Source organism: Elaeis guineensis, chromosome 12 (assembly GCF_000442705.2).
Source record: "Elaeis guineensis isolate ETL-2024a chromosome 12, EG11, whole genome shotgun sequence".
NCBI classification, from domain to species: Eukaryota; Viridiplantae; Streptophyta; class Magnoliopsida; order Arecales; family Arecaceae; genus Elaeis; species Elaeis guineensis.
In genome coordinates this window covers 10,730,231-10,756,334 of record NC_026004.2, presented here as the reverse complement: position 1 = coordinate 10,756,334, position 26,104 = coordinate 10,730,231, and the positions used below count along the sequence as shown (strand labels likewise).

At 36.6% G+C, this 26,104-nt stretch overlaps 1 protein-coding gene and 1 non-coding gene across 2 annotated transcripts; one reads left to right on the top strand and one right to left on the bottom strand.

Moving 5' to 3' along the window:
* Window positions 1–12,943: 12,943 nt before the first annotated feature.
* Window positions 12,944–13,035, top strand: TRNAY-GUA (transfer RNA tyrosine (anticodon GUA)). Its single transcript is given in 2 exon segments — window positions 12,944–12,980; window positions 13,000–13,035. It is a non-coding gene; the product is annotated as a tRNA-Tyr (tRNA).
* A 3,771-nt stretch (window positions 13,036–16,806) lies between these two features.
* Window positions 16,807–24,699, bottom strand: LOC105055253 (ALA-interacting subunit 3). Its single transcript, XM_010937024.3, has 8 exons — window positions 24,430–24,699; window positions 22,155–22,213; window positions 21,977–22,051; window positions 21,778–21,894; window positions 21,579–21,649; window positions 19,544–19,841; window positions 18,062–18,351; window positions 16,807–17,063 (listed from the first exon to the last, which is right to left on the bottom strand). The coding sequence occupies exons 1-8, from the start codon at window positions 24,512–24,514 to the stop codon at window positions 17,003–17,005; spliced, it is 1,056 nt and encodes a 351-aa protein (XP_010935326.1). The 5' UTR covers window positions 24,515–24,699; the 3' UTR covers window positions 16,807–17,002.
* Between the last annotated feature and the right edge of the window lie 1,405 nt (window positions 24,700–26,104).

Genomic DNA, 26,104 nt, shown 5'->3' with positions numbered 1-26,104 from the left:
GCAGTCTCAGGTCGGAGGGACAGTTATACCCATATCCCATCGGAGCAAATCTTAACAGCAGAAAAAAGCTCCGGAGTCGGTCACATTCAGTGCAGATGTACCCTTACATCTCACCTGTATGTCATACCAGTATCTCCACACTCCTTGGTTAAGAGGACAACCAACCCATATAGCAGACAACGACCTATGCTTGATAAACATTGTTGTCCTTGGTAACAACGTATCATTTGGTCGCAAACAGGTTTAAGGATTAAATGACAAATCCTCCTTTATCGAGTCTAAATAGTCCTAAGGATTTCACCACAATACAGGAGTTCATTAGAAGATGAAACAATTTGTGATGAAAAATATTAAAATAATTTTTATTAATTTATAATTCATATACTAATACAAAAAAGAGTACAACCGTCAACAGGCTGACGATTGGCTATGGGACACTATTCCCAATGATCTCCCACTTGGCCTAAAGCCAATCGGTGCAGTATCTAATACCCATCTTCGACTTGAAGTTATCAAACTCCTTCACCGCAATGGCTTTAGTGAATGGGTCGGCCAGGTTCTCCTTCCCGTCAATCTTTTAAAGGTCGACGTCACCTCTATCCCCGATTTTTTGGATAAGATGGTAGCGGTGCAGAATATGTTTCATCCGCTGGTGTGCCTTCGATTCCTTCGTCTGAGCAATGGCTCCAGAGCTGTCACAGTAGAGCAGAACTGGACCAACAAGGGAGGGTGTTACTCCGAGCTCGGTGAAAAATTTTCTCAGCCATACCGCTTCTTTGACAGCATCTGATGCAGCGATATACTCTGCCTCGCAAACTGAATCAGCCACAGTGTGCTGCTTGGAACTGTTCCAGCAAACAGCCCCACCATTAAGGATAAAAATAAATTCCGACATACTTTTACTGTCATCATGATCAGACTGAAAACTGAAGTCTGTGAACCCCATAAGTCTCAAGTCTGATTCATCATAAACAAACCACTGGTCCTTAGTATTTCTTAAATACTTCAGGATGGTTTTAACAACTTTTCAATAATTTTTTTTTAGATCAGATTGGTATCTACTCACTACCCCTAGTGAGTATGCCACATCTGGTCGTGTACATGTCATGGCATACATGATAGATCCCACTATCGAAGCATATGAAATTCTACCCATACGCTCTCTCTCTTGAGGTGTTGTTGGACAATCCCTCTTCGAGAGAAAAATTTCATGGCCTATCGGTATATAGCCTTTCTTGAAATTTTTCATGCTGAACCTCTTCAGCATAGTATCAATGTACGTGGACTGGGATAAGCCAAGCAACCTTTTAGATCTATCCCTATAGATCCTCATTCCTAGGATGTAGGAAGCTTCTCCCAGATCCTTCATGGAGAAATGTGACGACAGCCAAATCTTTATTCCTTGTAATGCAGGGACATCATTCCCGATTAAGAGAATATCATCCACATACAATACAAGAAATATCACTACTGGACCATTAGCCCACTTATAAATGCAGCTCTTCTCCGTTCTTAACGAAGCCATACGTCTTGATCGTCCTATCAAAACGTATGTTCCAACTCCGGGATGCCTGCTTAAGTCCATAAATGGATCTCTGTAGTCTGCACACCTTAGACTCATCTGTGGATGTGAACCCTTCAGGTTGTATCATATACACCTCTTCGTCCAGCTCTCCGTTTAGGAAAGCTGTCTTCACATCCATCTGCCAGATTTCATAGTCCAGATGGGCAGCTATTGTAAGCACAATCCGAATGGATTTGAGCATTGCCACAGGAGAAAATATCTCATCATTATCTATATCATAACGTTGACGATATCCCTTGGCAACCAGATGGGCTTTATAGGTCTCCACCTTTCCGTCTGTGCCCCTCTTCCTCTTGAAGACCTACTTACATCCTATGGGTTTTACTCCTTCGGGTGGGTCAACCAATGTCCACACATCGTTGACCTTCATGGACTCCATTTCAGATTTCATGACCTCTAGCCATTTTTCAGAGTTAGGTCCCTACATTGCATCCATGTAGGTGATCGGATCCACATCATTTTCATCAAGTTTGACAGGATCGCCGTTCCGGACCAAGAAACCATAGTATCTGTTCGATTGACATGGTACTCTACCAGACCGCCTTAAGGGTGCAGAAACAATGGGCTCTGGATCTGATCTAACCAAATCCGGTTCAGGTTCAGCAACTTGTGTCGATTTTTTTACCTGCCGAACTTTCTCAAGTTCGACCTTAGAAGCAACAGTCCTTTCACCAAGAAACTTCTTTTCCAAAAAGATTGCCTTAAGGCTGACAAACACCTTTTGCTCATCAGCTAGGTAGAAATAATACCCTTTGGTCTCTTTTGGGTACCTTATGAAATAACACTTGTCAGACCTAGGTCCAAGCTTGTCCGTAATTAAACGTTTAACATAAGCCAGACACCCCCAAATCTTAAGGTGCGAGAGTACTGGCTTACGTCCTATCCATATCTCATATGGCATTTTGGTTACAGACTTACTCGGAACCCTATTTAGAAGATAACAAGCCGATTCGAGCGCATATCCCTAGAGGAAGATCGGCAGACCAACAAACTCCATCATGGATCGAATAATGTCCAACAAGGTCCGATTCCTCTTTTCAGACACACCATTATGCTGTGGTGTTCCAGGAGGAGTCCACTGAGAGAGAATCCCATTCTCCCTAAGATATGTCAGAAACTCATTGGAAAGGTATTCATTTCCTCGATCAGATCGAAGAGTTTTAATATACTTTTCAGTTTATTTTTCTACCTCATTTTGGAATAGTTTGAACATTTCAAATGACTCCGACTTATGCTTCATTAGGTAGACATACCCATACCTCGATAGGTCATCTGTGAAGGTTATAAAGTAGAAATATCCACCTCTTGCACTTGAGCTCATGGGTCCACATACATCAGAATGTACTAGATCCAAGAGTTCACTGGCTTGCTCACCTTTTCCAGTAAAAGGTGACTTGGTCATCTTCCCAAGAAGACAGGACTCACAAGTTGGAAGTGACTCACAATCACCAACTTCAAGAATTCCTTCTTGAGCCAACCTGTTTATCCTGTTCTTATTGATATGACCTAACCTACAGTGCCAAAGGTAGACTTCTAACATATTATCCATTCTAGGGTGTTTACTGGAGGTTTGAACCATATTAACAGGCTGTGATAGTAAGTAAATTCTATTATTTAGTTGTCCAACAAATATTGTAACACCATTCGAAATGATATTGCAAACGTTTCTTTTTATTAAAAATTCATAACTGTACATAGCCAAAAGGCCTACAAAAATAATATTTAATAAAAAACTTGGACAATAGTGATATTCACTCAGAATTACATTACGAGAGTTGATTACAAGGTTCATGATTCCTAAAGCTAGAACTGAAACTTTGCTTCCATCTCTAACGTTCAGGAATCTCTCGCCTTCATCAAATCTCCTACTGACCTGTAGACCCTGCATCGAATTACAGATATGATGAGGGCTTTCGGTATCCAATACCCAGGCAGTAGTATCATAAATAAAAAAGTTGCAAGATGTTATCATATAATTACCTTACTTCTTCTTCGGCCTGTTCGGGTCCAGGGAGGCAATGTATAGAGGACAGTTCCTCTTCCAGTGCCCCTGCTTCTTGCAAAAGAAGCACTCCGCCTGGCTCTGATCGGGCTTGTGTTTCTTGGTCTGACCCTGTGCAGACGTCCCAGCATGCGGCTGCACCTTCTTATTCTTCTTCTTCTTGTTCTTCTTCCCTTTCTTAAAGGGTCGACGACCAGAAGAAGACCCTCCCACAATATTCACCGACTCTTTATGGAGCTGATGGTCCTTCTCAAAATTCTGCAGCAACCCCATCAAGCCGTGGTAGTTCACTGCATATTTTATCATCCGAAAATGAGTAAGGAAGGGGAGGAAGGACTTGGGCAAAGAATTAAGGATCGCATCCTTTCCGAGCTGCTCGTGCAAGAAAAAGCCCAGTTTACTTAGGTGCTCAATCATTTCGATCATGTACAGTACATGATCGGTGATTGAGGCCCCATCCCTCATCCGAACATTGAAAATGGCACAACTAGTTTTGTGCCTTTCAACGTCGTCAGGCATGCCAAAGGAGTCGTTCAACATTTGAAGCATCTCCTACGGCTGGATATTCTCGAACCTGCGACTGAACTCATTATTCATTGCCGCCAGCATTATGCACCGAACAATGGTGCAGTCGTTGAGCCACTTCTGATAAGTATCTCGGACCGTCCCTCTAGCATTAGGGGCTGGCTCCTCAGGTGCCGGATCTGTTACTACATAAAAGATCCGCTCATGCTCAAGGATGATTTTCAATTTTTGATACCAGCTATCGAAATTAGGTCCCATAAGCTTGTCATTATCTAATAATGATCGGAGCGACAGGATAGTGGCCATAGCTGCATAAAGAAAAATCAGACCTTTATTAGTATATAAATTATTAATACTAAAGACTTGGACTTTAGTCTAAAGTTTCTCCCAGTATTTTTACGAACTGGTAGCCTCAACCTCTAATTCAAAAAATTACTTTAATTTCTTAGTGGGTAATAGAATCCACACAGACCACACACGAGTCCAACTTTGGTTGGTCAACCCATGTGCATCTATGGGTAGGTTCATAACCAGTTATTTCTCTAAACAACTTCTAGTAATTAATTTTGCCCCAGATCCTAATCAGTAGGCTTTGGCCTCCACTGAAAAGATCTGGTTAGGTCCAACCATTAACATGATTTTATTTGGTGAATCTGACCAATAAATGATCAAGCCCGATTTTGGTCGGCCAACCTGACCACCATCAGAAAGACTCAACCAAATGATCAAATTATGAATGATAATTTCATTAATCAATAAGCACCAGGCCTTTGGGCCTCCCGTGATTATTAAACTAATGGACTCATTATCACTCACTTAATAGAAGGCTATGACTTAGTTATCACTATAACTTAATCATTTTTAGGGACCTAATAATTTTTGAGGATTTTATTAAAGGATAGAAGAGAAGAAATTAACCAGCCAATTTCAATCCTCCCACTGACTTCACCAAGTCAGATTAAAAAAGATTTAATTAAAGCCAGTATTAGGAGCACCTAAATCAGTCACACTGATTTACCAAATGACATGGGTGAGTCCTAATCACCAAGTGATCTAATCAAAACCTAACTCACCAGGTTGGCCAAGTAAGTGAGATCAGTGGAAGGGATATGCCATTAACTCGTCAGAGATCGAATCAATGTCAGTAGCTCCCAGTTAAAAATCACTGGTCAGACTGCCAAACTTACCTTAGACACCAACCGGTTCATTAGTTTTAATTTGATCAACTTAGTAAATAGGGTTCTACCGCATAGCCATAAATTAAGTCCATCTTGGTCTAGTTAAAGATATGGATCCATTCAACTACAACTATTGGAGTTGAGTCTAGAGTGTCCTTGACCTAATCTAATTCAACTTTTGATTAGATTTGATCAATTACTCTAATTTAGTCTATTTCTTTAAGCTAACCTTAGGTCTAACCCAATTATGGACCTAATCCATCTAACCCATTGACCCACAAATTTATGCAATTGTCTTAGGTCTTAATTCACAATTCTAGACCAACTAGACAACACTTAATTCTTTTAATTAAGTATTTAGGCTGATAGGTCAGGGTTTGGCATTTCAAAAATAATTTTCAAATTTGAAAGGTATTATTTTCTGTTCAGCAAATGTGTTGACTCATTTCACAAACGGATCAGCACATTTCATAAACAGCAATCTTATTGCTAATTACATAACAGAAAATAACTCAATCAAAATAAATCATGAATATTTTTTTAGATCTAATCTAACACATTCATGATAAATTTTACAATTGAACCTTTACAATTAAGTCTTTTCGTTGCTTCGTCTGCATCGGATATAATCGCTCGGTACCCCTACCGCCATAGGAGAATCCCATCGAATGGGAGGAGAGGGCCTTTAAACTTTACTTTTCTCCTATGACTGGATGACCATGGCAACCAACCCAATTAGACTACTTGCTACTTGAATTAAATATATCTAAATATACCAATTTTAAAATTTAAAATTTAAATTTCAAATTTCAAATTTTGAATTTCAAATTTCAAACAAATTTCAAATTTCAAATTTTAAATTTTTGAATTTCAAATTTTGAATTTTAAAATTTAAATTTAAAATTTAAAATTTTAAATAAATTTTAAATTTTAAATTTAAATTTTTAGATTACTACTTAATCTACGCATGCAAATGTATATCATATTTTAGAACCTGCTCTGATACTATTTGATGTGAATTTCAGTGTAGAGGTAAGACGGTAATTTTAAAATTTTATCAAAATTATAATTTTACAGTGAAATTTATTAATTAATCTAATTAATTAACATGTATTAATCCTACACAAGGATCTAAATATGATATATATATATCATGCTTTTAAATCTAAAATTTCGAATTCTACAGTAAACGTTTTACTGTTATGTGTTCAGAACATATTACCTTCGTGCAGGTAGTTGATCGCTGCAGTCTGATCACGGTCAGAAGGGTCTGATTGTCGCAATACAGCCACACAGTATATCTGACCTCTGCGGATCGTCCACACGAAGCTCCCGGTCTGATCAGCTCCTTACGAATGCTAGTTCGTTGCAGAACCTTTTCAATGGCCGATGCTGATCGAACTCCTTCGATCGATGTCTGTCGACTCTTCGGATGCTCCAGATCGTCAGTAAAAGAACTTGAGAGATTGATGAAGCTCTTCTTGAAGTTTGGTGGGCTCACGATACTCGTAGCTCATCTTCTCACTTCCCGAACCCTAGGCAGAAATCCTAAGGTACTCACAAAAGACCATGCGCCCTTTCTCTCTTCTTTTCTTTTCTTTTGTTTTTCTTTTCTTTTCTCTTTTCTTTTCTCACACAGAAGGCCTTCCTCATGCCACCCTTTCTCTCTCGGATCAGATCTCACACGCCCCACCTTCTCTCTCATTTTAAAACAATGCAAGACCGCATCTTTTCAGCGTTTTCACCACGTGAGAGGATAAAGCTAGGTGGTTGCTCATTTGAATTCAAATCGAATTTGAATTCAAATGCCAATCAGCCTATCCTTATCCACTCAAGACGTGAGAAGAGAAGGGGCGTGGGTTCTTTGTGCATGGAGAATTTATACGAGAAACTTTTTCTCGTGTAGAGAATGGGGCGCATAAAAGGATAAGGTGGTGCATGGATTAGTTGCCTATTCAAATTCAAACATTATTTGAATTTGAATGGCCAACCAACCTTATCATTATCCACACAAGAGACACACAAGAGAGGGCGTGGGAAGGCTTCTGCGTGGGAGAAAATTTATGAGAACTTGTTTCTCATGAATTCAAATAGGCGCAGGTGAGGTGAGGTGGCGCAGGGAGATAAGTCAAGGTGGTTTCAAATATTAAATCAACCTAATTGAACCAACCTTATTAAAATAGGTTAGGCACAATTAGACTAAATTAAATCCAACATAATTAGGCTTAATTAGGCTCAATAAAATTTTAATCAAATCAGGAATTGACTAAGCCCAATCCCTGATCAGATCAGGGATCAAACCATCTTGGCGATTAGGTCAACTCTTAACCTAATCGGGTCAAACCCAACTGAATTCAATTCAATTGAACTTGATCCAAAAATAGTTACTCAATTAAATTGAGTTAATTAGCGATCAAATCACTAATTAAACCTCTCATAAATACTGAGTCCAAATCCGATGGACAATCGAGCATCAAAGTCCATCGATATGAAATCCTGATCGAAGAGTCCCAAACCAGTGGGACTCTTGACCCCGATATCCAAATTGTGTGAAACTCATGATCAGATAATTCTGATTCTCGATCATAGAGTCCCAGACACGTAGGACTCAGAGTCTCCAAGTATTAGGACTCTTGGTCAAAGAGTCCCAGTCCAGTGAGACTCTTCACCAGCCATCAGATCAGATAGGAACCTCTAATATGTATGACCTCGCAGGTTCGAACCTAAGCCGGTAGTACAGGAACCAATTCCTGTACTAATCGAAGTGACCATCTAGCAATGGTACCCGACGTCCGGATAGGTCAAGTAGTCACAATCACAACATTCAGAACCTACGCGAATATGGTTACTGTATAATTCATCCCTTTTGACCCCTGTGTATAGGATGACTCAGGGTTAAACTATCAATCCTGATCAGATCATCCGAATCGTGCTCAACTCAAACAGTCCTGTGACTCCTCACTAGGACTACCCTGATCAAGATTTTACTAAATTGAAACACGACTGTACACAGCTCCTGAACTGGAGTGGTCAATCCTATCTTGACACACGCACCGACAAGTCAAGTACTTGACTATACCCAGTAGCCTTCCGTCACTGAATTAAAAATTCAGGTAGTCTAGTGCCTAAGTGCTGTGAGTTGCTTGCAAGTCACTGTGGCAGTCTCAGGTCGGAGGGACAGTTATACCCATATCCCATCGGAGCAAATCTTGACAGCAGAAAAAAGCTCCGGAGTCGGTCACGTTCAGTGCAGATGTACCCTTACATCTCATCTGTATGCCATACCAGTATCTCCACACTCCTTGGTTAAGAGAACAACCAACCCATATGGCAGACAACGACCTATACTTGATAAACGTTGTTGTCCTTGGTAACAACATATCATTTGGTCGCGAACAGGTTTAAGGACTAAACGACAAATCCTCCTTTGTCGAGTCTAAATAGTCCTAAGGACTTCACCACAACACAGGAGTTCATTAGAAGATGAAACAATTTGTGATGAAAAATATCAAAATAATTTTTATTAATTTATAATTCATATACTAATACAAAAAAGAGTACAACCGTCAACAGACTGACGATTGGCTATGGGACACTATTCCCAACAGATAGAGGATGAAATACTTTCAAATTTATGAATAAGGTATGGAGTGCTTTGAGATCAGTGTAGATGGGTGAATGATAGAAGATGGAGTGCTTTGTGATTTATGCGCAAGCAAATGAATGGAGGATAGAGTGTTTTGAGGTCCATGAAAATAGATGGATGATAGTGGATAGGAAGTGTTATGACCTGTGCAGATGAATGGATGATAGAGGATGGAGTGTTTTGATATTTGCATAGGTGGATGATGATAAAGGATGGAATGCTTTAAGATTTGTATAGGTGGATAGATGACAGAGGATTTATAGAGTGCTTTGAGATATATAAAGACATATGGATGATAAATGATGGATCATTTTATGATATATGCAGGTGGATGGATAATAAAGAATAGAGTGCTTTGAGATTTATATAGATGGATGAATGATTGAGGATGGAATGATTTAGGATTTGTACAAGTTGATGAATCATAGAGGATAGAGTATTTTGAGACTGCATAGGTTATGATCGAGCCTCTCGGAATCTAGAATATTTTGATATCTTTCTTACTTTGTTAATAGTGTCAAAATTCAAATAGACGAATGGACCATATTGCAACAAAAATGAAGTTTTGGTGGTTAATTGAAAATTTTAAACTTTTGGGTTCTAAATATAAATAATCCTAATTTGAAGTTGTTGATATCGATTGGTAGGCTAGATAACCCGACTTGTCCCAAGCTATTATCTCCTCCTTGGAATTTCAAAATCGTCGCCTCCATGCTGCCGACCAGCACCATCCATTGTGAACGAGCACTTTTTCCAATGATAAGATGGAGACAGATTGTTGGAGGCTGGGACAGCTGAAAAATAAAATATACTATTTTAAACTACTTACACATGAAAAATTATAGGATTTAGAGTGCTCTGGCCTTTGCATCAAGTGGTAAAAATATTTGATAGTCTAAATAAGATAAAGCATATATTTTTTTTTTGACTACTTGACGTATACACTAGGAGCCTATAAATACATGAGTTTTGGTGTATAAGTATAGTAGATTATACTTGATATGAATCCTCATGCCATGTGGCAGAGGAACTTCCCCCATACCAACTTCTCGTGCAAACAGCACCCCTGAGCATTTGCCGTACAATCTTTTTCTTTGAGTGCAAATAGATATAAATTCCACACTACTCCACAGGTTTACCAATCGCAGTTATGGAGCCTTGGGACTTGGTGGTTAAAGAAGCTCTAGTGTGGCAGATGATCCAGTCTCAACGGAATGAGAAATCGAATTGATCTAAAACCTCTAAGAATGTTCTATGAAATGTATTCGGCAGCACATTAAAAACAAAGGAAAATCCAGTGCTTTAAAGTAGCTACACAGTTTTTATCCCTCGCAAGTTTTGATGGGCCAAACACAATTCTTAGTCTTTATATTTTCGTGTGTTCCAAATGCAATATTACACACAAAGTAATTGTTCACCCAGTTTTCACAGAGGATCTGCTCAGATGGCCTATCCAACTTCCACAACTGGATAAATCATCTTCTCCTATGATGACAAACCTGAATCAAATTGGAGGAATACTCAGCCAGTATGAACAGCTGAGATGATAATAGTATAACTGGAGAGTCCATCCTCACCACCTCTCTTCTATGCCTGCAATCATTGCCTTCATCTGAGATGAGTGGTCTCATCCTCCTTCCCTCTCTGAAAGAGAGGTTGAGGCCCCTTGATGCAAGGGAAGACAGAAGTGTCCTGCTGCTGGGCAAGGGAGCGATTTGCCAAATGCTAGAAAGAAAGTAGCTGATCGGTCCTCGAGCAGTTCGACTTGGGCATCACCAAACATAGATCCACAACTAGAATCGCTCTCTCAAAACTTCCTGCCAACCTGATCATTTGGAATGATAAGAGTGCATAAGATGCAGTAGTTCGAAAATTGGGCAAATCTTGCGACAAAGTAAGCTAGATTCTTAATCTCAGAGGGAAAACTCACCTTGATAAATCTAGTATTCTATATTTAATGCAAACCATTTCAGAATCAAATTAATTATAGAACTTGCCCGGCACAACTCATTAAGCTGGAGTCTGAACAGGAATTCACATTTCCAAATAGATTAACAAGCTTTACTGAAAATAAATGAAAGCTAATGAATAATTTTCATGTAAAATTGGAGACAGTGGTGGTTTAAATAAATGATTTATCTGTAAATGTTTTGCAAACTGCAGCAGCTGATTTCCTAAGCAAGACATTCCAGAGGAAGTTATGTAAAACTCAAGCTACATGGTTTTCCAGAAAATCCTTACATGAAATTATTGGCAGCAAAACACCCCAAGAATGAACTTTGTGCACCTTTAAAAGAATCAAACCCCACACCCCCGCGCGCCCCCCACCCACCCACCCCTCCCATCCAAACACCAAAAAAAAAAGAATCAAGTGCAAAACCTTCACATCTGATCTATAAAAAGTCAGAACCACATATTCAAGCAGAAAATCATGCATAAGAGGCCATTGTGCATTTAGTATCAGAAGTTCTGAATGAAAGAAAAGTAGGAGACAATTGATCTTAATATTGTTGGATTTTAAATGTAAAACTCTGATGTTTTGCACTAAATATTCAAAAGGAGGTAGAAAAAGATCTACTCACAGAAAGTTACTGACAATATAAGTAATGCATGCATATAAAGTCAGATGATAATCTTGCAACCACAAAAAAAGGGGTTCAGATATATATTTAAGCATGGTATATCAACTTATTGATACTTTGCAATTTAATTTCCAAGTTGACTCCAAGATCACAAGTATCATCTTATATTGCTCCTCACAACTTCCCAATCACAGCTAAGAAAACCATGGTGGTAGGCATTGCCTTTGTATCTGTACTCCATGTGTATGTTAAGTTGATGAGAACATGGAGACTATCAAACTTGGTTCCACAACACTCCAATGTGTTGATTGATGTAATTAAACTTCCAAACACATATCTACAGCGGGTAAGAGCAATTCATGCAAGTAAATATATGCGTGCATATTTTGTGTTGTGCAATCAAAGATTAATTATGTAGGTGCCTGTGCAAATAAAATAATATTTCTTGCTTGATGTATTGCATTTACTGTTGAGGAGTATGGTTGACACACATTAACCACAACCACCAAATTAGTACCATGAGCTAACTTCTGATGTAGGCTGCCAAGTAGCATCAAGAATTCTAAAGTGTCTATAATGGCAACTTTTGTGTATCTCTACCTGATCTTAAGACGATCTAAAATCATTCATAGCATGAGAAGCAAGAAAGAAACTAAGGATCAAGAATAAGAGATGAATATGTGCATAAATATGACTTACACCTACAGGTCCAAAAAAAATACATGAAAATGCATTACAATTTGTGAAGATAACCAATAAAGCAAGACACTGAAGGCTACCCAATGAGCAAGCACCAATTAAGTAGATTCACATTAGCCTGCACTACCTTGTTAACTCTGTTCACTCCAACTAGTTATTTATGTTTCTTCTGCGTCTCCACCATCTAAAAATTGGTGGTGTGCATGCTCGGATTGTGACATATTTTAATAACTCTGGTTCAAAGACCATGATTGACCACAGAAACGAATCTTCCATTCCCAAGTTGGAAGATTTAGTACAAATGTTATTGGTTAGCTCCAAGTTAATATTCCAATGCCGATAGCGATGCATGCATTCTCTGCTCAGGGACAGTCCACATTTTATTTCCATTAAGCAATAGCAGTAAAGGTTTTCATTGTTTTGGTTTACTTCGTACTGCCATCTCTTCCAACCTTCCAAAAAATTCTTGGCAGCCATAAAAGAAAAATTCTGTGGACATTAGACTTGTCCACCGCTTAAGTCATCTTATGTCATCTATTTATCCGTGTATGCAATGTTAAGTTCAAGAGGCAAAGTGGGATCCAGAGGCAATGCTTTATGTGGGGATGGGATATGTTTGGGAGCAAATTTGGGTGCAAGTCCATCTCTAATTCTCTATGCATGTGCCCCAAATGGTACCATTTTATCTCCAAAAAATTAATTCACTTTAGCTTTCTTTGCTGCAATCCGACCTTAGCTCAGTTGGTAGAGCGGAGGACTGTAGTTGGTACGTCCAAACTGATATCCTTAGGTCGCTGGTTCGAATCCGGCAGGTCGGATTATGTTATTTTTTTTTGGGCCTGTAAATGTATACAAAATCTTTTTGGGGCCTGTAAATGTATACAAATTCTAATTAAGAATCAGTTGTTCTTTTAGATATCAAATTCCTCCCATTATATACTATTGCGGTCATGGATCAAGAGGTAGGATAGTTCGGATGGTTGATTTATGCCTCCGTATACATAAGATATTATACCTTCATTTTGACTTCTGACGGTTTCAATTCATATAAACTATATGTCCTCTTGACTCACAATAAATATAGGACTAAAGTTGTAGTTTATATGTCCTCTTGACTCACAATAAATATAGGACTAAAGCTGTCCTTTCTACACCATAACATAATAGTATTATACCTCCGTTTTGACTTCTCGCAATTCCAATCCATATAAACTATATGTCCTCTTGACTCACAATAAATATAGGACTAAAGATATCTTTTCTACACCATAAAGAGAGTATAGTAGATGGAAGACGTTACTTACAATTAATGTAGGACTAAAGATGTCCTTTCTGCACCACAACACAACTCTCCAATCAAGAGTATATGGTGGATGGAAGGCGTTCCCACAGACAGCACTAATATTACGATCATGAGTCAAGAGGTCAGATAGCTCCCGTTTTAGCCTCTGACACTGTCGCACAGAACTTCATAATTTTATCTCTTAAAAACACCTCATAGAGGAGAGAATATTTCAATCCATATAAATTATATTTCTTTTTGACTCAAAATCGATGTGAAACTAAAGATATTCTTCCTACACCATAATATATACTTTCTTACTACATTATGAAGCTCTATTAGGGGGTATTTTCCTCTTTTCCTTATCATTTCTGCTGCAGAGGGAGAAAAAGTATAAACTCTGTAGGGTGTAATTTATTTATAGTAGAACATGATCAGTTAGAACCAAAATTTCACGTGAAAGCTAGAACAAGCGCAAACTTGTTCATCTTGTGTGGCTGTAAAAATTTGAGGGCTTGAGCCTCTCTAATAATTATGCAAAATTAAAGAATCGGGCTTGCTGATCGGTCCAACCCAAATCTTCCAAGGAGCTGCCCAAATCCTAGGCCTGAATTCTAGCCATGGGCCTATTAGACTATGGGAAGAAAAAACTCATGGAGGTCATGTTTTAGTTCTTCTGTATATACTCCTGTAATTATACTTGCCTTGCTGAGCATTCATGTATATACTCCTATAATTTGTTCTTTTTTAATAAAAGTGGGATGGCAGCTATGTTGTCTTTCTTACCATCCAAAAACGAAAATTCATAGAGGTCCTTTTTTTTTTTTTTTCTTTCCATCAGATTTGGGCCGAGATTAATAGAATTATGATTAAATGGGTGGTCCAATCTATAAATCTACCCAATTTTATTGGATTATCCAAACAGACTCTAAATAAAGATAATTTTCATATGCCACATGGCAAGAGGAACATCTCCTGTGTGTGCACCTCCTAGCATTGCTCAACATACATTTATTTGGCTCTAGTATTCCCAGCATAACCTAACTTTATCTGGAACAAGCATTCGTACTTGCAAAAAACTTTAACAAAAGATTGTGATCAACCATTTTGCATTATCTGTTATTGAATTAAACTCCAAATAACCAAATTCCTGAAATTAAAATAAGGAAAGAAATGAAACCACGACTAATTGATTTGGAGATGATAGTCACCTATTTATGAAATAAAATGAGAGTTACTTATTAAGTCATATATATAAGGGAGCCAACCCCTTTGTCATAGGATACAGAATTGCTACCGGCAGAAAACAACTTGTGTTAGATTGCATTCCAATATTATTGTGGAGGTTTCCAACTTTCCGGCCTTGATCGTAAACTAAATAGCGACCTCAGGAGTTTACTGATAGCCGACGTATTCCGAGATAATTTAGTCCAATTAAATCTCCTGAGTAGTATCCATCGCCCATTCGAATATGAGCGAAGATTTTCACCACTAAGAGCATAATTATATCCCATAACAGTTATAATGTAAATATAGTAACTACTTATAACATACACTTGAGATTATCCATGTTGCAAGTCCATTATTAAATGTCATAACTGAGTTCTAAAAACCTAAGATAACAGTCAGAGGATATTTGGTTCGCAATCGAAATCAGAATGGGAATAAAAATCAGAATGGATTGAAATCGGAATCGAAATGATCAAATCTTCCAAAATATTTGGTTCGTGACCGGAATCAGAATTGGAATAGAAATTTTAATCCATAGAGGAGAGTAGAGATTGAGCTCTATATAGATTGAGCAATTCTCATTTATCAAATAAGTTAAAAATTCGAATCTGAATCTGACCTATTTATTAAACAGGTAATCCGATCCGATCCATTTAGACAGATCAAATTAAATTAAATAGGTTAAACAAGATAAATGAGTTAAACAAGTGATATAGATTGGATTAAATGAATCAGAAATAGATTAAGCATGTTTTAAACAGATTAAATAGATCTCAAACAGATTAAACAGATTATTTGACTCTATCCAATTTAATTATTAAATTGGTTAAACGGATCAAATATCTAAAATCTAAATCCAACATAAATATTAAACGGGTTAAATGGATCAATCTATTTATGATCCAAATTCGTTTAGCCTAAATCCAAATCTGTTTATAACAGATCGAATACGGATCAGATCAGTGAACGGGTCATATTTTGTTGGCCCCAAATAAAATGTTAAGAAGTGAAGAGAAGTAGGCATTAATCTTGCCAGAGTTCATGTTCTCTATGACAACCCAATACCTTATTCAAAAAGACTAGTCAAAAGATATTATTTAGATTCATTGGTCCTGTATAAATATACAAGATCTTCCTAACAAATAATCAATATGGGATTAAATACATGTTCGTACATATCCTCATATATTTCTTCCGTTTAAGTCTTGACGTCCTTGTCAAATTAAGGATCAAATCTATACATCCATTCATAAACACCATGATTATTTTATGATCATCCCAATAAACTCATGCTTTAATATTCTCTAATTCATATAAATTATAGACTGAATCTGCTCTGATACCATTTATAATAATCTAGAATATCATCCCACAAGACTAACCAGAAGATGTTATTTGAATTTTTTAATCTTATATAAATATCTAAATTTTTTTCAATAAATAACTAATATAAGATTAAATACATATTTATACGAATCCTCCCATTCTCGGTGCTGCTCCAGATAATGATGTCATCAAAGCGAAGAATTTCAGGAACGGAGAGGGCTCCAACGACCAACCAGCGCATTGTCATCTTTAGTCTTTCATCCTTTGGGTAGTCATCTAAATAATGCTGAAACAAAGAGTGAAGTAGGGACACTGTGATAAGGAATGAGACCATCACACAGTCATGTCACAGTTAAACAGCGTGGTTTTCTGCGTGCGCTAAAAGGTTCTAAGAAGACGTTTTTACGTGTTAGATTTGTAGGGAATGGTACTTCAAAACCGGAGGAAAATTGGCTGGAATTTCTGGCTCCCACTTCCCACCAACTCTAACGAAGTATTTTCACATCGAAATGAAGAGGTCCCTTTGGAGGCAACCAATTCAGAGCTCGGAACTGGATTCAGTGTCTGACTTCGAAAAGGGGAGGGGTAGAAAAATTAATCGCACATGACTGAAAGTTGCAAGAGGAAATGCATAGTATAACGCAGAGGTCCTCGAGACGATCAATGAAAAATTGCAGTGTCACAGGATCTAAAATGGAGCAAAACGCCCAGAGGCAAGAAAGGAAACAAGGACACATGAAGCATCGAGAGGTAAGCCATAAGACATGTTTTATATTTTTCCTTAGCTTAGCGGCAAAGATTAACGTATGCATTAAACCATGAAGATAGAAGTGTCCCCATAATCAGGTCTGGGCTCATGCGATGAAAAGATCTCAAGAAAACAAAAGGTAGCGCAGTCTGTTTCACGCTTATTGCTTGAGAAACTGGAGATCATAAAGATACCCATGCTAGCTTGGATGCCCTGCTGCATTCCTGTTCCACGATAAGTATGATGGATCTCCAAGGGTCCTGCAGAAAAATCAAGCCGAAAACTAATTTGTCAATTATAATTAAAAAGCAAAATTGTATAGAGTCTGATAGGTTGTTTCTTTCTAATCGATCCATAAGATGATTGATTACACAGTGTACTACATTTAAACAAGCAAAATAAAAGCATCAAATGATTGTTTCTTCAAGAAATGATGAATGATAATTGTAATATTTTCTACATTGGTGCTACTTACAAACATAAAGCACAAGGACTAGTTTTCCAGCATTTGGAAACAATGAGGATTTTTTTTCATTTTATGGAATAGGCTTGGCTTAATTTGTGCACCTTCAATACAGCGCCCACCAATTCATGTTTTGTGATCTTTTCTGGTCCATTCATTACTCAAAAACCTCATCTAAGAGATGATTATATCATGTGTGACACCAATCCTACTGTTGAATTTCTTTCTTCATTACCATATGCATCTCATATATCATCAAAAGAACCAAATAATAATAACAATAATGATGATGATGATGATGATATAGAAATTTATCTATCTCTGATTGAAGATATATATTATTTTCTTCATAACACAGACTGCTAGATAGGGAAGCTAAGGTCAAGGTCCTACTAAGGGTCTTTCACATTTCTGGATAAGAAGAAATGAGCAGGAATAAGTCCACCGACATGCACAGTTCGTCAGTTCTAAGAAACAGAAATGATATTACAAATGTTTGTTAAAACCTGTCATATCCGATTGCAAAGGTGCCCAGTTTGACACTCAAAACCCAAGAGAATGAATCTAAAATAAACAACAAATTCAAAGATGTTTGGCACCTAAAATAAACCTTGCCACTGATTTATTCAGACATGAACATAAGAGTTGATATCTGTTTTTAACAAGACAAACTTCTGTTGTTTGTAAAATTTATTGCTTTACCGCTGGTTGTAGCCCACAATAATATATGAAAATGGCATATGGAAACAGGCAAAAAGGTGTGCCTCATTTCTAGGCAATATAAGTTACGCTTACCTTGGCTTGAACACATACAGAAGCACGAAGCAAATTGCCAAGAACAGGCACATGCCACCAACCGTCAGATATGCTACACCAAGAAAATCATTTTTTCCACCAATCCAAGTTGTAGTTGAAAGAACTAACTTCTTCTTCCCTCCAAAGCCGTACGTGTTATAATTGTTCTGTATCACCACTGTTATTTTGTCATTTAGTTCAAGGTCCACCTCGATCTTCCCATAGAGTTTTCTGAAAGTTGGCAAGGCAGCTGTTCGCATCCAAACAATTAGGTCCTCTTGCTCACTTAACTGAAACATGTAAGCAATGAATCATACCCATCCCCACCAAAAAAAAAAAAAAAAAAAAAAAACAGAAAAATATGTGCACATTGCTGCAACCAAGATTTCAACAATGCCATTATCCTGTTATAACAGCCTCCCTTTGAAAGGTAAGAGAGCCTCAAGAATTTCATTAACACAATGAAACCATGGTGCAGATTACAGACTAGATCAACCCCAGCTTCCTGAATGCCTTTCTCACTTGCCTTCCAGTTTTAGCGTTCACAGCTCTGAACAAGTCCTTCAACAACTTCTTCACTGATAATTACCAATCCTGATTGTTTGTTGCCACCGAAATCCTTGCATTTCTTTTCAAGCTACAACCCCCAACATGCCCCTTCTACCACCATGCCCCACCCCAAGCACCATATCTTCTTAACATGAATCCTGACAACCCAGAACTTCATTGGGAACCTTCTGGTCCAAAATTTATAACCAAAACACCTCCAGAGCTTTCCTCCGAAATTGTCATCAACCCTTATAATAGATAATCAAAGCTTCTTGATGCCCAGTCCAACATTTGACCAGAATTTTTTTTTTTTAATGAAATAGTGCATGTCATAACTGGCATTATTGATAATTAAAATGGAAGGTATGGCAACAGCATTGTATTAACCATTCCAAAATAAAAACAATGTTTTTTTTCTGAATTAAAATAGATGTTTGAATTTTTAATATATTAACTTAATCACAAAAACAGTGAATGCTCATAGAATAGCTGTTATTCTAGTTATGTAATTGCTGTTATAATGAGTTAATAGATAATTAACTACCATTTCCAAACCACCTTTAATATACATGTATTAGCATAAGAGACCTCCAAAACTAGTAACACCAGCGTCTTGTTTTTCTTTTCGTTTCTTTTTTATTTTTTTGGATGCAAACAGCCAAGATAATGTTTCAATTGCTATATGTTAAAGTTAGTAGCCAGAAACTTCTTTTTGGGGTGGTGGACGTGCTCCAGAAACTTATCACTTCACCTGCTTCCCAAGCACTTCTTTTTTTTCTTTTTTGAGAGACCTGCTTCCCCAGAAGAGCAAGTCAAATCCACTGCCACACCCACTCCCACTTCTGGGATGTACGTCTGGAACCATGACTTACAACCAAAGAAAAGAAAATTTGGCAAAATAGAATAGCAGGAAAAGGTAAAAATAGAACTTACAGGTATGCTGGCATTAAGTTTGGCACCCCCAATCAGTTCTCCACTCTGGAAATTTTTGGGATAAACATCACTGCCGAACTTATGGTCCTGATCGCTCTTCCAAGCTATATTCTTCTTATTCACCTCTAGAACCTTACTATCTAATGAAAACTTGTATGTATCATTGAACAAGCTCCAAGCAATGAGACCACAAGGGACGATAGCCGAACCATTTGCTTTGTCTTCAGGTTTACAAGAATCTGTAACCTGCTCATAAGCTGTACTCCTCAATTGTTTATCACTTCGGCTTTTGACATACCTAAATACATTTTTTGACCGCAGTCTCATCAAGTATCCTCAAGGAATTCCAAAAAATTTCAAGAAAATGTAACATATCACCAGTCTAGAAAAGTGAAAATAATGCTAAGGGAATCTTGGATCCAAATACAAGAGATTAAGCTCGACCAGTTATTTGCAATATTAATCAAAAAAGGAAGGACCAACACAATACAAGGAATCGTTTACTAGGTACGAGAAATAATCTTTGAATATTCACCTCTTTACCTATAAATCTTAGTGCTGGAAGTGAATAAGAGGGCAGTCAATTTTGCTATAAGAATAATAATCATCAGTGGTGGTCTCCCCTAGATTACCATGACGAACTAACATAATTGTAATCTCCTTATCTTTGTCTTTCTTTCTTTCCCTCTTTGCTAATCAAAGCAAAGATAGGGTAATGCTCTAGCGAATTGGTATGATGATAATTTCCCTTTGATGTTAGTGTACAAGTAATTTATAAAGTGAAGGGAGTTGAGAAAAACATTTGAAGTTTTGTCCAGAACTATAAACCCAAAATGGAAATATTTTGGTTTCCATTGTTTCCAATTTCAGCCAGAACCAATATATAACTATGGTTGGCATCAGCCGAAACTAACTCATGGAACCAACATTGATACATATACGGGTCTTTTTCTTTTCCATCTCTTCATCTTCTCTTTCTTAATTTTGGGAAGCATTTTCTCTAGAAAGAGATCACTGAAACCAGAAATGCATGCCTCACCTGATACCATAATATCACTAATCTATGCCCATTTGAACAAAGAAGAAAAAACAAACTTGTTTTCCTCTATTTATTTGGCATTTACCTGATCCCAAAATTCTATTACTTGGAGTCATCAAAGTACCTATATCATCCTCTCATGGCCATTAAATGCCTTCTGTGCTGCTCAATTGGTCCCTAGTATGTGTCTGCTGCTATAGTATGAGAAAACTTTGCTGTTTAATGTTTTGTCCTAGGATTAACATACCAACCATGCTGGCTGGCAGACTGGCAAATACCATGCCAGTGCATGTCCAAGTGCATGCATGTGCTCGCTAAGCACTAGCATGGACAGCACAGCATGCTAGTGCTGGCTGCCAAGCACCGAAATGAGAAGCTTCAGAATTTGTTTTAACCTTCTTGTAATTTGTTCTAGGACCAATGTCATGAAAGGATTTAAGTTGCGGAGTCTGATAATGGCATCATTTACATAGTCAACAGAATGTGGGGATATGGAATACAACAGATTTTTTTTTCAACTTCTGCAATGGCTGCTTTTGATAAGCTTTATCTTTTGACATGTCACTTGCATCCAGAATCCTTATGTAATGCAACTTCATCTTGATAAAACTCCTGGAGAAAACGAGTTTGCCAATTGAAAACCATCCATGCTCCACAACCCCCCCTCTCCCCACCCCCCACCCCCCAACCCCAAAAAACAAAAGAAACATCCTGATTTAAGGAGTTTTTGTCTTTCTATGATGAATTCAATCATTTGGTAACATTTTCTGATGATGCAGCTGGTGGGAGGGGATAGAATTAAATTCACAGAATTGAAAGTCATATCCCCATTTATCTATTTCTTATTTTTCTGTCACTTAAGCTCAAAGAAATAATGTTTTTAATAAGCCTCTCAAGTCATGATAATAAACAACATTGAGATAAAAAAAAAAAAAAAAATTCATCCATCAACAAAATACAAAGAGGGTTTCCTATGCAAATTAAATTTTTGTTTACCTACGATGGTTCTGATAGAAATTGTCAAGCTGGTAATAAACATAGACAGGACTGTTCATTTTCTTCGGCACCTGAAAAGGTTAGCTGCCGATCAAATTACATGAAAGAAGGTCTTAAATTACTGATTATGAACATTTTAAGATAACAAAGAAGAGGAAAGATCCTTCAATTAGGAAGAGTTGCAGACAACCATACTCACAATTAAATTTCTGGTACAGGTTTTGTTAGTTTCACTGTTTTGTATATATGCAAGTTGATTCTTCTGAAACTGCTCAGGAATGCAGTCTATATCATAACGGTCTACAATTTCAACCACCTGCATTTCAAGAAAGAAGTTGCTTAGCCATGAGCACACAAGCAGGGAAGGGATGCCAATCCAGTCAAGAGGTATAAGTTACCTGTTCTGATGCAGAGAGGGAAGCAAGTCCAATAGGAACAAAAACTAAACCAACCAAAGCAAATGACGTTATAATCTGAAAAAAAAAGGAACGAATTACTCAGAAAATTAGAAAAAGTGAAACTAGACAATAATTTGGTTTCCGAGATCAGATTTCAAAGGGTTAGTATGAAGTTTACCCATGCTGGAGTTAGGATTGGTTTGCAAGCTGGGAGCTCTTGTTGTGTAAACTTGGAATCTGCAAATTAAACATACAACTATGTATCACTGAAAATCAAAAGAAGTTATGACATCAATAATATTATTCAAAGACATATTATTTCTCATATGGAATAGCTTTTAAGAATTGGAGCAGTGAGAAAAAAGCTGTATGAGATGATAACCAGATATCAAGTAGGGACTTGAAATATTGGATGATCGAAGGGCAAACTAATAATCTATCATAACCTGCTCTTTCCCACTTCTACCATGTTCTACTAAAGAAGAAAAGAGTCAAATCATGATTAAGGAAAATAATCAACTACACTTTCTTCATCAGCACCACATATCCTTCATATCCATCAACATTAAAAGATATATCGATAAAAGATATATCAACAACTAGTCAATATTAAACATAATTGATAATGCCCTAGATGTTCCTGCAATAGGTGGCTTTTGTGGCGTTAGTAACAACTATCTAGGCTGCAACTAGATTTATTTTACCATCGTTAGCCATGAACTTTCTGAATTAATAATCAAGATTAATGAATGCAAAATTGGGCACATTTTAATTTTTCATTGATATACTCCATATTAGAAGGTGAGTTTCCTAGTGCTAAGATGCATAGAAACACTCGTAGCCCTTGACCTGCACGATTATATCAAACATTTTTTCTAATGTCCACTTTTCAAAGACCAATATTTAGTAGCTTAGTTTGGCGCCTCTTATGCGCTTCCACAGGTTTGGTCTTTTGCGGGTCTCACATCAGAAAATGAAGGGAATTCTGCTTCATATGGACATGCTGGATTTACTAGATAAAGGTTTTGCTTCCTTTGTTTCTTATCTGGTTATTGAAAAGAGTTGATGAACAACATGACCAATAACTGGCATATGCATGTCTTAGCAGCACTATACATCCATACACATCAGTTCATAATAAACCTTTGAATATACCACCATGTTTGAAGAATTTTATAAATACTTTTTTATGTTCATACATGTCTTAGCAATCTAAAGGATTATGCTACCAAAAACATTTTGCAAGATCTGATTACTTTAAGATTCAGTAAGTATAATAGTGGGACTCTTCCCTATAAATTTAAGGTTCTTTCGACAGAGCCTACAAGAATTTACTACCACTTTATGGTTGTCAAATTCATGGGAACAATAGATCAGCAAGGTGGTCAAATCCATGTGAATTAAAGATTTGAGAAAGGATACCTTCTCTATACACTATTTATCATTTCTACAGCATTTCATCAAACCAGCATGGCGAAACTGATTGTGGCATCTTCAAGTTCTTTTGCACCCAATAAGCATGGCTGGATGAAACTATCCTGGTTCAGAAGTATAACTCCCTCAATAAGCATATAAGAACTAGCTGTCTCCTTTAACTTCTCTATCAGATCTATTTGAGTTCCTACTTTCCCAAGTTTTTGATACCAATGTAGCTGATCATTAGAACTTTGCACGATCTTTCTCGACTTCCATTAACAAGCTAGAGTAACAACTTCAGGAATCTTTAAACTGACACAATGTGGGAAAATTCATTGAGAAAAAAAATCTATACAGTATTTCCTGGATTATATTATGTGGAGGCCACCAAGAGCTCCTGTGATACAAGACCAGGTCAAGAACTGATGGCTTGGACTGAACAATATTTAAACTAACTAAAGTTTCTACTGTATAATTTTAACAGGACTAATGTAAATTATTCTTAAATACGGAAATTCGAATAAAATTGAAACTTTAAAAGGATTAACTTCGTGGGAAAAAAATTGGTCAATTTATATTTTAAATACACACCAGTATAATTTCTTTTCAAAAAAAAAAAAAAAGAAAAGAAATATGAGAACGAACGATAGCAACAGGTAGCCGTAAATAGTGGATATACTATCATTTCTTGATGTGTATGCTAGGTGCACTCACATGGCAAATCCTAGGACAATATTTTAACAATAAGAATAATAAAATACACAAGTCTATAGCTTTCTCCAATACCAAACCTCCACAACCCAAATCTGAAATCAATTCCACAAAAATATATTCCTCATTGAGGAAATCAATTCCACAAATATATTCCTCATCAAGGAAACCGATGATGAGTCCATTACCAACCCTAAATCTTAAAGAAAAATCCAAATCTTAAGCAAACTTAGGGCAAGAATCTCAAATCAAACCGATGGATAAACACAAAAGATCCAGTAAAATGAAATTAGCGAGGAAAGATTGGGGATTGCGAGGGCATGTACATTTGGGTTTCTTGGAATTCCTCCTCGGAGCGGAGGAATCTCTCGTTCCATCGCCGCCAGAAGTCGAGGCACCCTTGGAATTCATCCTATACGAGACTAAATTTAGGGGGCGAATAGAAGAAAATGGGGAACAAGTGGATTTTTACGAGCGAGGGAAGCGTCCAATGCCGTCGTGACAGAGATATTAGGGTTTTCACGCTCCCATTTCTGACGGACTTGGAAACGAGAGGGAGAGAGAGTGGGGAGCTCAGCGTGGATGGCAGAGAAAGGCGGGACGGTTGGGTGGAGGTGCAGGGGATCCACGCTTTCTTTCTTCCTTTCCGTCATTCCAATTTTTGGGGTGTCCCGTAGTGGTGTCCAAGTGGCACCAACGGGCAGGAGCCAAACGGACCCGAGTTAGAAACGGCTGCCATCTCGGTGCATTTATTGGGTGAGGCCATCATTCATCATAGGATGGGTTAGATCCGGCTCATTTGATTGCGAGAAGAAAATTTTTTTAAAAAAAATAATTTTTTTATAAAAAATTATTTTTTAAAAAATAAAATTTTATCATATTTTATTAATTATAAAAAATAATTTATTATAAAATAATTTATGTTTGGTTGAACATTTATTTTTTTGAAAAAAATGATGTAAAATATCTATTATATTCTTAATAGATATAAGACTATATCTTTTTATTCTTAAATTATATATAATATTAATATTATATTTATATCAAAAATCAGATTAGAATCAAGTAGTTCAGATTTGGATTCAGAACTGGTAGATCAAAATTTTATAATAAAGATCCTACATCAATGATCCAAACCGTTGGATATGATCTACTACATCAAAACTGCTTGTATACAAAAAAATCATATGATTTGGAGATTCTTAATTTATGCATCAATTAGTTAAAAAATTACACAGTCTAAATAAAATTAAATTAGATGTATTTTTTGATCATTTGATCCATAGATTAGAAGTTTTCAAATCATATAATTTTTGGTGTACAAACAATTTTAGGGTGCTAGATAACATTTAATGGTTTGGATCATCGATGTAGGATCCTCATTATCCAATTTTGAGTTGATGGGATTTGAGTTCAAATCCATTCGTCTGTTCCTTATATTAATATAAATATAATATATTATAATATAAAATTAGATGATGATAATTTATTATATTAATATATATAATATTTATATTATATAATATTAGTACTATATTAATATAAATATTATATTAATATTAATAAAAAAATATTATATTAGTGTAAATATTAAAATAATATTAAAATATAATAAATATTATAATATTAATATTATATTTATATAAATATTAGGATAATATAATATAATGTTATATCATTATTTAGCATGTCATCCTATCCATTCATTGATGTTTTGCAAAATTTGAGTTATGGATCTTAAAAGGATATTTTGAGAAAGAAAAAATATCACTATTTTTCATCCTATGGAAAGTGTCAAAATCCATCTCTTCCATAAATTTTTACTTTTCATGAAATGGAAAAAATAACTTTTTATTAAAAAAAAATTTTTACTCTTTTTTTTTTAAACTTTAACCAAATAAAAGATATCTCTCTTCATTTTTCAAAAATTATATCTTCCACCCTCCACTTTTCGTCAACCAAACGAGTCCCAAGAGATTGCTTTGCAAAAAAATAGTGCAT